This window comes from Arachis hypogaea, chromosome 5 (assembly GCF_003086295.3).
Source record: "Arachis hypogaea cultivar Tifrunner chromosome 5, arahy.Tifrunner.gnm2.J5K5, whole genome shotgun sequence".
In the NCBI taxonomy this organism is placed as follows: domain Eukaryota; kingdom Viridiplantae; phylum Streptophyta; class Magnoliopsida; order Fabales; family Fabaceae; genus Arachis; species Arachis hypogaea.
In genome coordinates, this window is record NC_092040.1 from 10,785,439 (window position 1) to 10,798,369 (window position 12,931).

Sequence of the window (12,931 nt, forward strand, 5' to 3'; positions counted from 1 at the left end):
TCTTTTCTCGGCTATGCCCTAAACTGGCAACCCTCAGACCAACAACCTTATACAAAGGAAAATGGAACCAAATTGGTCATCCATAAAAATATCAAACAAATAACAAAAAGAGAAAGAACAAGAAAAAAAATAACAAAGAAGGAAAGCAAATGTCACAAATGTCAGAAAAAGATAATACCTCTCTTGTTCATATTTTACTTCAAAACTTCTTCTGATAAAGTTCACATAACCTTATGTCAAACTACCAAACCTTTTCAACTCCAAAGGTAATTTTAAAACCCAAAAAACTGCTTCCCAATACCACCAAACAGTCACTTCAACTATCCTAAGAGATAAGCTGCGCATTGAGAAGACGCACGTCATTAATAAGTACATGCAGTATTCTCTCTCTCATTAATATTAATTTATTAATTGTTTAACAAAGCATCTTGAACTGGGGGCTCCAAGACCACGTCAAATGTCGAGTTATGCACCAACTCAAATAACCGACCTGTTCATTAAAAAGCTCAACCTGCTTCATTAAACACAATTCTCAGGCCAAGCTTGGGGGCTATGATCCGGCCGTTACAAATCCAACATCATAAACTCGGCATTATCATTCATAACTCGGCATTATTCACGTTATGATTCAGAAAGCTGGCGTTATAGTTCGACATTACAATTATTAATCGGCAATCTATGGTCATAACTCGGCAATCTGCGTAACAACTCGGCCATTACACGTTACAATTTCAACAAGGTAACGCCCGACCAAAATATCATCATTAAGAACCCAATAACTGCCTTTTAAGTCGGACGACCAACAAAGGTATAACGGACCAATAGTACTCCACCTATAAGAGGTATGATATTTTCTCCTTTAAGGACACATTGAATTCTCAATACTAACTTAAGCTTCGGAGTGCCTTTGTAGGTACACTCCCCCTGTTTCTTGCTCAAAGCTCTACGCGATTGGACATCCTCTTGGAGTAAAGCTCGGATTACCACAAAGCTCGAAGGTCGGCACCGAAGATAATAACTCGGCGTCGATTCCCAGAGACCGAGTTCTCCCTCCAGGTATCCATACAAGAACAAGATAAATTGAATATTGGAATAGGAAAAGATCTTCATAATTTTAACAACTATATTAAATATAAAAAGTGTTAGAAGAAAGCATATAAAAAAAAAACAACTACATTTGTGACACATGTAATCAAACACCACAATATCCAACAATAAGGTAACTCCATATACTTTTCATAATCTCATCTATCAAATTATTATTTGCTAGCCCAATACTTATTTTAGTTTCAGAATTCAATTAAAGGTTTTACATCAAAGTGTTGCAACAACTTTTGTACTATTTGATGGCGACGCAAAAAATTTATTGGGTACAACTGCTTCAAATCTAATGACATTTCAGAAAAATAATGACATTGAAGCACCACCCCATCAAGAGATTAAGGAGAAAGAAAATCATACAAATTCAAGACACATCTTTAAAAGAAGAACATACATACAAAGATGGAACCAAATAACACAATAGAAAGTGCATCAAACTCAACAATTCATATAGAACATGTCTACGCAAGAACCTACGACAAAAAGAAGAAATCACCAACCCTAACAACCAACAAAAAAAAGGAGGACGAGCGCTATATAAGAAGACTAAGTCCATCAACTAAAACAAATGCAAAAATCAAACTGCCAAATAAAAATGTCACTTTGTATAATTCCAACATCCAAATTTTTTGTACTATAAATTATTTAAAATAAAACACCTTTTAAATTTAGTTTCAATTTACACATATTTAATTTATTTTTACAAAATATAATAATTTTTAATATTTATTATATACTATCATTAATTTATTGTCCGTGCATCTTTTCACACTATTACAAATACAAAAATAATAGAAAAAATAGGATTCGATTGTAAATTGCTCCTATTGAAAATAGGATTGACTACGGATTTGATAGTTTGAGTTATGAGCACAAATGGATTAATGGAAAAATGCTCATACATGATACATGGTTTCATTGGCATGAATTAGCTGTTTATTTTGACGAGTTTAAAGTCGTTACACTGATGATGACTAGACTTGCCAGGGAGCACTTTTTCTTAACTTTAATTTGACGTAGCAGTATCTTAACTTATAACTTTGTGTTATTTATCTCCAACGACAACCTAGTCCACAAACAAAGGATCCTCACTAAGGGTGATGCCCTAAAACAAGAAAAACCTTATATTCTAATACCTCAACAGAAAGCTTGCATCACAATCTCCATTAGTTAACCACATGCATGCTAATAGGTAATTATCAATTAATAAATGTGATAAGTTCTCTAATACAAAGAGAATGACATTTAAGCACCTCCAATAGTATGATTCCGTACAGTCAATTTTACCATTAATCGAGAGTTTGATACCTATTTCTTCTCCTTAACGAAAAAGCTTGGTCCAATGTTAACTGTTTGGTCTCCAATACCTCTCACTCTCAGTTCCCATATGAACCAAAATGGCACAGCAAGTCCACCAATAATAAAAGCTTAGATAATCATTTTTTTGTTCTTTTTTTTTTTTTTTTTACTTTCTTGGCACATATAGCAATCTCAGCCTCTAAGGCATTCCAAAGTCCTCCAAGTCCTTATCAGTATATTGCTTAAAAGCCTTGATGTAAAAAAACTTCATTACCTAATTAACCCTTGTTTCTTTGTTATTTTATCCACTCCTTAACAAACTGATTTGTACCCTCCAACCTAACCTTTACACCAATTTTGTATAAATACTAGTTCACCACCTTTCTTCACCTCCATGGTCTCTTCCACAAACAGAAGTAAAGACATATATAAAAGTTGTCAAAGAGAAAAAAAAACATATAATGGCTGCAGGGAAGAGCTTCTGCTGTCAAGCGTCTTTGTTAATACTACTATCCTTTGTCTTTCTTGGATTAGTCTCTTTTCCAGTTGAAGCTGCCATAAAGAAATACCAATTTGATGTGAGTTATCTGAATATATAATATATGTGCATATATACATAAATGGTCATTATCAGCAAGCATGGTTATTTAATTTGATGTAATTATCATTGGTGACATTATATATCATATATTCTACTTACACAGATTCAAGTGAAGAATGTGAGTAGGCTGTGCCATGCAAAACCCATTGTAACAGTAAATGGGAGGTACCCAGGGCCAACTATTTATGCTAGAGAAGGAGACAGAGTACTAGTCAATGTCACCAACCATGCACAATATAATTTGTCAATTCACTGGTAGGCCATAAGTTTTAATAATTGACTAAATTCTCACAATGATATATGTATATATGTGGATGATTGATTATAATATATTATTACAGGCATGGACTTAAACAATATCGTAATGGTTGGGCTGATGGACCAGCTTATATTACACAATGTCCAATTCAAACAGGTGGCAGCTACACCTATGACTTCAATATCACAGGCCAAAGAGGAACACTGTGGTGGCATGCTCATATTCTGTGGTTGAGGGCTACTGTGTATGGTGCAATTGTTATCATGCCCAAAGTTGGAACACCATTTCCTTTTCCACAGCCAGCAAGAGAATTTGAAGTTATTCTAGGTAATTGGTTCAGTTTCTGGATCATAACTAATAGTTAATAGTTCATTATAGACTTTGCAAGTTAACAATTCAATCATTAAACAGGAGAATGGTGGAACAATGATGTGGAAGAGATTGAGAAGCAAGGGAACCAAATGGGGTTACCACCAAACATGTCAGATGCACATACAATCAATGGCAAACCAGGACCTCTATTTCCTTGTTCTGAGAAACGTAAGGAAAATCTACCAAGTTTTAATCTATCACTTTTGTAAAAGAAAGAGTTATAGTTACTAGTAGAGCATGCAAATTACTCAATCTTCTGATTACAAATTTATTTCATTGTTATGTCTGTTAGATACATATGCAATTGAGGTTGAGAAAGGCAAAACTTACCTGCTGAGAATCATCAATGCTGCCCTCAATGACGAACTCTTTTTCGCCATTGCCGGGCATAACTTCACAGTAGTTGAGGTTGATGCAGTTTACACAAAACCATTCTCCACAAATTCCATACTAATTGGACCAGGACAAACCACAAACGTTTTGGTCCATGCCAACAATGTTCCAAGCAGGTATTTCATGGCCACAAGGACCTTCATGGATGCTCCAATCCCAGTTGACAACAAAACTGCCACAGCTATACTCCAATACAAAGGAATTCCAAACACTGTGATCCCTTCTCTTCCTCATCAACTTCCTGCTAGCAATGACTCAGCTTTTGCTCTGAGTTACAACAAGAAACTCAAGAGCCTTAACACTGTACAGTACCCTGCTAATGTTCCTCTCAAAGTTGACAGAAACCTCTTCTTCACTATTGGTTTAGACAAGAATCCTTGCCCAACATGTGTCAATGGAACGAGGCTACTTGCTTCATTGAACAATATCTCATTTGTGATGCCACAAACCGCACTTCTTCAAGCACACTACTTCGATATCAAGGGAGTTTTCAAGACTGATTTCCCTGACCAGCCTTTGAGACCTTTCAACTACACCGGTGCTCCGTTAACGGCCAATCTTGGAACTTCAACAGGGACAAGAATCAGCAAGGTTGCTTTCAACTCCACGGTGGAGATAGTGGTTCAAGATACCAATCTCCTGACAGTAGAGTCACACCCGTTCCACCTCCATGGATATAACTTCTTTGTTGTTGGAACTGGTGTTGGTAACTTTGATCCATCTAAAGACCCTGCAAACTACAATTTGGTTGACCCCATTGAAAGGAACACCGTTGGAGTTCCCACCGGTGGTTGGGTAGCTATTCGTTTCAGGGCTGATAATCCAGGTATGTACCTCTTCACCAAAGAACAATAATAAAATTCTAAACTTTTTTGTTACTATATTATGAAAAGACTTATTCCAAAAGATTTAAACTGTTAAGAAGATACACTAAAATTATTTTGATATTATATATGGATATATAGGTGTTTGGTTCTTTCATTGTCATTTGGAGTTGCACACTGGTTGGGGCTTGAAGACCGCATTTGTTGTAGAAGATGGACCAGGAGAGGATCAGACTGTTCTTCCTCCACCAAAGGACCTTCCAGCATGCTAATAATAATAATGATCATAAGACAGATTATGATTAAGGGAGCTTAATTGACAGCTATAAAAGGTTGTTGTCAGCAGGCTCAAATTGTAATGTTTGTGTTTGTGTGTAATACTTGCTGCAAAAGTTGCAGTTTTGATTTTTAAGCAAAGGGATTAAATTTGAGAAATATTGCAAGCAAAGATTTGGATTATATATTAAAAAAATGTTACATATTCTTTCTGTAATTATATATATTGTTGATTATTATTATTTTTTGTTTCTCATTCATCATTTAACATTTTAACTTCCCTTTTACGATCGAGATTGCTATAAAAACTTTCTTCACGATTTCACCAAAGATATTTAAAACGATATAAGTAATATATTTGCTTATTACATAATAACAAGTTTAAGTGCTATGCTATATATGATCACAGGTTATACGCATTCATATGCTTTTAAAGAAAAGGAGGTAAGTGTTGGAACACTCCCTCGTGGCCACATGCATGATTATATGGGGATTGGGGAGTGGATAACATAGTAAAATGATTGCAACTTTATTTGTTGTTGTTGGGGTGATCTATGGTAGTTTCTATAAATTACACATATTTTAACTACTTAATAAAAAAAGTACGTCTTATTTCTCAATATTTACATTTAGATAATTTAGACATAAAATTTATGGATACCACTCATATAAAAATGGCAAAAACAACTTTGTTTTTTAAGTTGTTTATTTGGCTTTGGTAAAAAAACATACTGTAAAAAACATAAATTAATAATAAAAGTATAAATTATGAATAAAATTAAAGATTTAAGAGAAAAATAATTATATTAATAATTCTAACTAATATTATTTAAATGACGCTGAATTTCTTAAATCTATACAAAATAATTTTTTTTCAAAATCTCAATTTTACAATAAATTTTATTTAAATAAAGAATTCAAAAATAAATAAAAATTACTAGATTAAAAATAGATTATCAATAAAAATTAATAAATTAAAATATATATCTTAAAAAATTTTAAAAAATTAAAATTATAAATAAAAATTCAACTAGTAAAAAATTATTAAATTCGTAAAATGAGAAAAAAAACATCAAAATGATAATAAAAAGTGAAAATAGAAAATAATATTATAAAACTTATAAAAAATATTTTAATAAAATTTGTGTTAAAAAATTAAATTTTAAACGGAAAGGAAAGCAGTTCGGAAGGAATAGAAATAAGAGTGAACTCTATTATTGAGTAAAGAAACTGTAGACTAAAAACTGTGTTTACATCAACACAAGATATGCTATATATAGCATTAGCTGCTAACAGAAAACAGAACCATTCTATTATTTAACCAATCTGAAAGAACCAATCTTGAGCTTAAAGAAATAATCTTGATTAACCATAATTCAATATACTCTATTAGCCTCCCTCAAAATTAAAGTCACTTCTTTGGAGTTACTTTAACTTTGCTTCTAAACTTCTAAACTTCTTTGGAGTTACTCTATTCAGCCTCTGTTGAAGACCTACTCACTGATGAGTGATGACTGTTTCCTGCTGGACCATGAAATGAGGTTGGCTCCAAAATAAATGCAAAAACCATAAGTGGATCTTCTATCATCTAAATCGGAACCCCAAACAGAGTCTGAAAATCCAAACAACGGCAAATCAGTGCTAGGATGAAATATAAGGCCTTGAGTTGCTGTTCCAGCCAAATACCTGAGAATCCTTTTAACACATTCCAATGAGATGTTAAAGAATTCTGCATGTATTGGCTGACCTTATTTACTGAATAAAGAATTTCAGGCCTTGTCAATGTTGCATATTGCAAAGAACTAACGATGGATCTGTATAAGGATGAATTTTCAAATATATCTGTACCCTCTTTAGAGAGTTTAGCTGTAGTAACCATAGGAGTAAGTGCTCCATTTGCCTCTGCCAAACCAGCTTTGATTAATAAGTCTTTTAACATACTTTGTTCGAGACAAACGATATACCCCTGAGGATAATTGCTGCCAAGAAGTACGTGAATTCGCCTAAATCTTTCAATGAAAATACACTGTGAAGTTTATTGATAGTGTCTTGAATTGCTGTTGGATCACTTCCTGTTATCAAAATGTCATCCATATAGACTAATATATATAATTTCAAATGAGAAGTATGTTTCATGAATAGACAATGATCTGATCTTGCCTTAACAAATCCAAAACTATCAAGAGTAGCAGCCAATTTCAGAAACCAGGCTTGAGGAGCCTGTTTTAATCCATACAAGAATTTATGTAATTTGCAAACCTGATTGGATTGACCAGAGTGAAAACCTGGTGGTTGTTTCATCAAGATAAACTCATTTAGATCCCCCATTTAGAAATGCATTGTTAAAATCAAATTGACGAATCTGCCAATTAGAGGACATAGCTAAAGTAATAACGACTCTTATTGTTACAGGTTTAATAACAGGAGCAACGACTTGATCAAAGTCTACTCCCTCAATCTGATGACTGTCTTTAGCTACAAGGCGAGCCTTATACTTCAATATAGTTCCATTTGGACGCTTTTTGATGGCAAAAATCCATCTGTAACCAATGATTTTTGCATCTATGGGTGGGTCAACAATGGACCAGGTCTGAGTTTTCTGTAATGCATCAGTTCTTCCAACATTGCTTTATGCCAATGTGGAGATTGTAAAGCTGTAGAAACACTGTTAGGAGTATTATGAACAAGATCAGTGCATTTATCAACAATAGAAGCAAGTGCCTTAGGCTTAGAGATACCAACTTTCAATCTAGTTATCATAGGATGCTTATTAGTTGTTAGAGGAGTACTCGGATTAGTACCAAGCTGAATTTGAATATCTGAAGTAAGGATACTATCCTTATGCAAAGATTTATAATGAGGATGAGTAAAAGGAGTGACACATGGTGACTGGGATGTGAATTCAGCATCTGAAGCAGATGCAGATTCAAATTTATATGATTGTGTATGGTTTTGATTTTCATTAAAACCAGTGACAGAAGTAGGAATGTTAGCATTTGTGGGAAAAATATTATGATTAGTAGAAGACATAATTGAAGATGGTGAAGAAGAGGTGTTGAGGTTCTGATCAGTAGAGGTAAAATTAGGAAAAAGTGATAGTGATATAAGGGAATTGTTGTTTTGGAAGAGTAGTATGGGAATTTCATTTCATCAAACACAACATGCCTGGTTATAATGATTTTACCCAAGAAAAACACACAAGTCTGATTTGAAATTAAATTTTGTGGGAAGGCTTGAGACAAGGATATGCTGCCCAACCAAAAACTTTTAGAAAGGAATAGTCAGGGCTATGATTGTGGAGGATTTCAAAAGGTGAAATAGAGTTAGTATTAACAAATGGTAATCGATTTATAATGTAAGTGGCTGAAAGCACAACATCATCCCAATGAATCAAAGAGAGAGAGACTGCAGCTAACATTGCCAAAACTGTTTCTATAGTATGTCTATGCTTTCTCTCTGCCTTCCTATTTTGTTGATGTGTGTATGGGCATGAGAGCTGCAAGGTATTGTGTAAAAGAGTGAGAAAGATATTCTCTTCCATGGTTAGTTTGAAAAGCTTTTATCTTCAAACCTGTATGTTTTTCAATGTTAGCTTGAAATTGAAGAAATGCTTGAAAAGTTTAGCTTTTTGAATGCAAAAGAAAAACAGATGTGTAACGAGTAAATACATCAACAAATGAAACATAATAATCGAAAAATAAATCATAAGTCTAAATAAATCATCTCTAAAGGAGCAGAAAAATTTTAATTATCAAGAGAGAAAGGTAGGTAATGCATCTTAGCATTGCAACATGAATCACATAAATCTGATTTTATTGAATTAGTACTCATAGGGAGATTACATATTTTCATTACAGAGATGACTGTCTTAGAGGCACAATGGCCAAGTCTATGGCGCCAGAGATTGTATAAACTGGATTCAGTATTTAAAGTTAAAGGAACATGATTACTATGACGAGATATGTATGAAACAACATTAAATGTAGGTATTTGAAGCTGAGAAATGATGATCAAACATTATTAAAATATATATTAGAAACTTAAAAATATTATTGAAAGCTTACTTAATTAATTTCCAATTGGTTGGTTAATGATTTTTGTTCAAGTGTGCAGGAAGCAAATTAGTTTTTTATTGGGCCAAAGCTACATAAGCCCAAATAGGACATTAAAGAAAATTTAGCTTTGGACAAAATTAATTTTAATATTAGTGGTTGAATATTGAAAAAGAAAGATATCTAAAGTGGCCCATATCACAAGCCCATGATGAATCAAAGAAAAGAACCCAAAGACTTCAAAGCATATTTCCGTTACATGGAATCCAAATCTCAGCTCAATTGACTTCATTCCTCAAGTAAACAAAAGCCTAACACGTGACTCCATATCTTGGTAATTGAAAGTAAAAATTCAATTTGATTTAATTACATTGAAAGTCTTACACATTACTTTTGGTCTTGGGAAATGGAAGTGAGATTTCAATTGAATTTAATGTGTTTTGAATGTTTTCTTAGAAAGTTTCTCTCTTTTCTCTCCCCTCTCTTTTGCTTTCAGTCACGTCCATAAATAGAGAAAAAGATAGAAGAAGCTACTAAAAGAAAAAGGCTATTGAAGATCTTTACTACATAAAGAAAGATTTTGGAAGATGGCTTCAAGATTTTGATGCCAAGAAAAGAAACAATCTGCCTCAGTGAAGAAGCAAATCTAAGTTGAAAAAGTTTAGTTCCATTTTTGTTCATCAAAGAAAAAAGATAGCCGCTGTGCTATACTTAGGAAGAAGCGAAAATGTAAGGCAAGAAGCTGTCCTGGGTTAGGAGCTCATCAAGGGTCCAAATTCTTTCTTGGAGCCAAAGACAAGATCAAGGGGTTCAGATTGAAGGAGCTTGATGAAAAAGGTTGAGAAAGATGAGATAAGCTTGCATGCATCGGCCTTAGTTCTCTCATATCTCTCTGTTGAAACCGCTGCTACTTATTGGTAGGAGAAGAAGTTGCTGGATTAGGGTTTCAATCTTGGAAGCTTTCCATTCTATATTAAGGGTGAACGGTCAAGGGTTGAAATCAAGGAGAAAAAGTGAAAGCACAGAGTTCTCATAACTACCCAAGTTTCCTGAGTTCTTCTCCTTCAATGTTGTTCATTTTGTTTTCTTTTTCTTAGTATTGTCTGTATGAGTCTTTGGTAAAAGGCAAATATTGTGAGGTTTGTAAGAAAAAACCAGTGAGAGGAAAAAGACAGTGAACAATATTAGAGAAAAAACCATAAATATCTCAGAGTTTCTTTGTACATCTATCTGTTGTGTTTCATGATCCTATGGGAATTTTCTTACAAGTTGAGTTAGCACTTTGCGGTTGAAAACTAGGGTTTGAGTCCTAGTCAAATTCAGATTGGGTGTAGAATCTGAATTTGTCCCAAATAGGAATGAGTAGTTCTTAGAGAGAAATTGGTGTTTGTAATGTTGTAATAACATAGTGAAATTTCATCATTATTGTGATGGATACTGGATGTATGCCACATTACACCTAGTGACTGAACCATGATATATCTGGTATTAATTCTTCTTCTCTACTCCTTTCTCTGTTTCTGTTAATCAGGAGACAAAAACAAAAGTGTCTCTCAATTCGACACGAGACAAAAGCAGAAATATCTCCTAAAATTTGGTTGAAAAATCATAAATTGAAATTCAGCAAAAAAAGGGCTAAGATTTAACACCCCCTTCTCTTAACCACTGATTACTATCATACTCCATTCTTAGATGTCCCTTCTCCTTTGTAACCTAAGATTTGACAAAACAAGAATGAGCATGAAATTCAAAGAAACAAGAATTATCTTGTGCAAATTTTTGCACACTGACCAGGTTTCTTGTAATGTCAGGCACATGCAACAATTGATCAAGTATAAAGCGTTTATGTGAATTAAGATTAACAAGATATGTTTGACCAATGGAAGAAATATCACTACCTGTACCATTACCTAACAAGATAATAATCTGAAGACTGAATGAAATTGTGAGCATCATATATAATGTGGTGTGTTGCACCAGTGTCAGGCAACCATGATGAATCGGAAAGGACTGAAGGTGTAGCATGTAAGCCTGTCGCTGATGATATGATGAAGGAGGAGGAGTGGGATTTGAAGAAGAAGAGATGTATATAAAAAAATAATATACAGAACATGAAAACTATATAAAAGAGATGTATATAAAAGAATAATGGATATAACATTCTTTAATAAGACTTATAAGAGAAATAATGTTTATACTAATTTTTTACACTTTTCTTATACATCTTTATTTTATGACGTAAAAGAAAAAAATTTTATTTGCTCTTTTCCATTTTTATTAATCACTTTTAATATATACATAACTATAAAATATAAAAGAGATATATAAAAAAATAATTTATATATAATAATAATAAGGTGTGGGCTCTATTCAGTATGAATGACACATTTTACCTTTTATCTTAGTATCTTATAAATATTTAATTGAAAAATTAGTATTAGTGATAATTTTCATCTTTAAAAAAATACAAAGGTTTGTTTGTTTGTGGCTGTTGTTTGTTTGTTTATTATTGCTGCCCTTCAATTTTTTGGTAAAACCAAATAGATGTAATGTAAATGATTTCAGAGAGGAAGAATAACTTTCTTAATTTGAGTAATTAATTTAGAATTTTAAGATATGCATACATATAATTCTTTGAATAATATTAAAAAGTCGTAGCTAATCTAAGTTAATTATCACTATAGATATATAAAAAAAAATTCCTTGCATTCAATAATTATTCAGATTTCCAATCATATTGGTATTCTGACGAGATCTCGTAGACGCGTTTATTTTCTGGTAGACAAAATTACAAAAAGATAAAATATTAAAATTTATTTGATAGATAATATAGATTATGTTGGTTTATAAGGATAGAATATTGAAACAGAAATATAAAATACAAAATTATATTTGACAAATGAGATATAGACAAAAATATTGTATTATAAAAAATATTAATTTAATTTAGTGTATTTTGTGTCCATTCTAATGGAAAGGACATTAAAACATTATTAAGAGATACAATTTATTTTTTATTTTTTTTTATTATTTTTATTAATTTTTTATAATTATATTTTTTATTATTATATTTTTTTTCTCAAATTTTTTTAATGAAAAAAATAGAATAAATTTAACTTTCATAATTTGTTTTAGTTTATCATCAAACAAAATACAAGAATATTAATTTTTGTGTCTCTGTTTTTTGTATATTGTTCTCAGTGTCTTGTCTTATTCTTATAACCAAACGCATATAGATAGAGACATTGTATCCAAAGACACTGGATTAGTATATTTTATCTTCATCCTGACAGGAACACTGAAACACTAATAAAAAACACAACTTATTTTTTATTTTTTTATTATTATATTTTTCTTTTCAAATTTTTTGAATAAAAAAAGAATAAATTAAATTTTTATAATTTATTTTAGTTTATTACCAAATAAAATACAAGAACACTAAATTTTATGTCTTTACGTGTTCTAAGTGTTTTGTCTTATCCAATTCTTAAAACTAAATACCCCATAAAGACATCTCTAAATCTCTAATAAATAATTAAAGCTTTTGAAACTCAAAGTTTCTACTAAGGGAGTTATTCAGATAAAGACGTTTAAAATGTCTTTTTTTTAATATTTTCTAGTAATTAAAATTCAATATATATAATCAATTAAACTATATTCTTTTTGTTAAAATTAGATCAGATAAATTGATTTAGCCAAAAATCGGTAAACCAAATATTAAATCGGTCTAAATATATATTTTTTATAGAAAATG

The 12,931-nt window shown here is 32.0% G+C and overlaps 1 protein-coding gene across 1 annotated transcript; it reads left to right on the forward strand.

Moving 5' to 3' along the window:
• The first annotated feature begins 2,785 nt into the window (after nt 1-2,785).
• LOC112800723 (laccase-11) lies at nt 2,786-5,342 on the forward strand. The gene is made up of 6 exons (XM_025843095.3): nt 2,786-2,978; nt 3,105-3,256; nt 3,343-3,587; nt 3,672-3,800; nt 3,925-4,851; nt 4,991-5,342. The coding sequence occupies exons 1-6, from the start codon at nt 2,862-2,864 to the stop codon at nt 5,119-5,121; spliced, it is 1,701 nt and encodes a 566-aa protein (XP_025698880.1). The 5' UTR covers nt 2,786-2,861; the 3' UTR covers nt 5,122-5,342.
• Nucleotides 5,343-12,931: the final 7,589 nt, after the last annotated feature.

Excerpts from the sequence above, each read along its gene's own strand:
- LOC112800723 (XM_025843095.3), top strand. The coding sequence starts at position 2,862 with ATGGCTGCAGGGAAGAGCTTCTGCTGTCAAGCGTCTTTGTTAATACTA. Across the intron at positions 3,588-3,671 it reads AGAATTTGAAGTTATTCTAG|GAGAATGGTGGAACAATGAT; the intron begins GTAATTGGTTCA and ends ATCATTAAACAG. Across the intron at positions 4,852-4,990 it reads TTTCAGGGCTGATAATCCAG|GTGTTTGGTTCTTTCATTGT; the intron begins GTATGTACCTCT and ends ATGGATATATAG.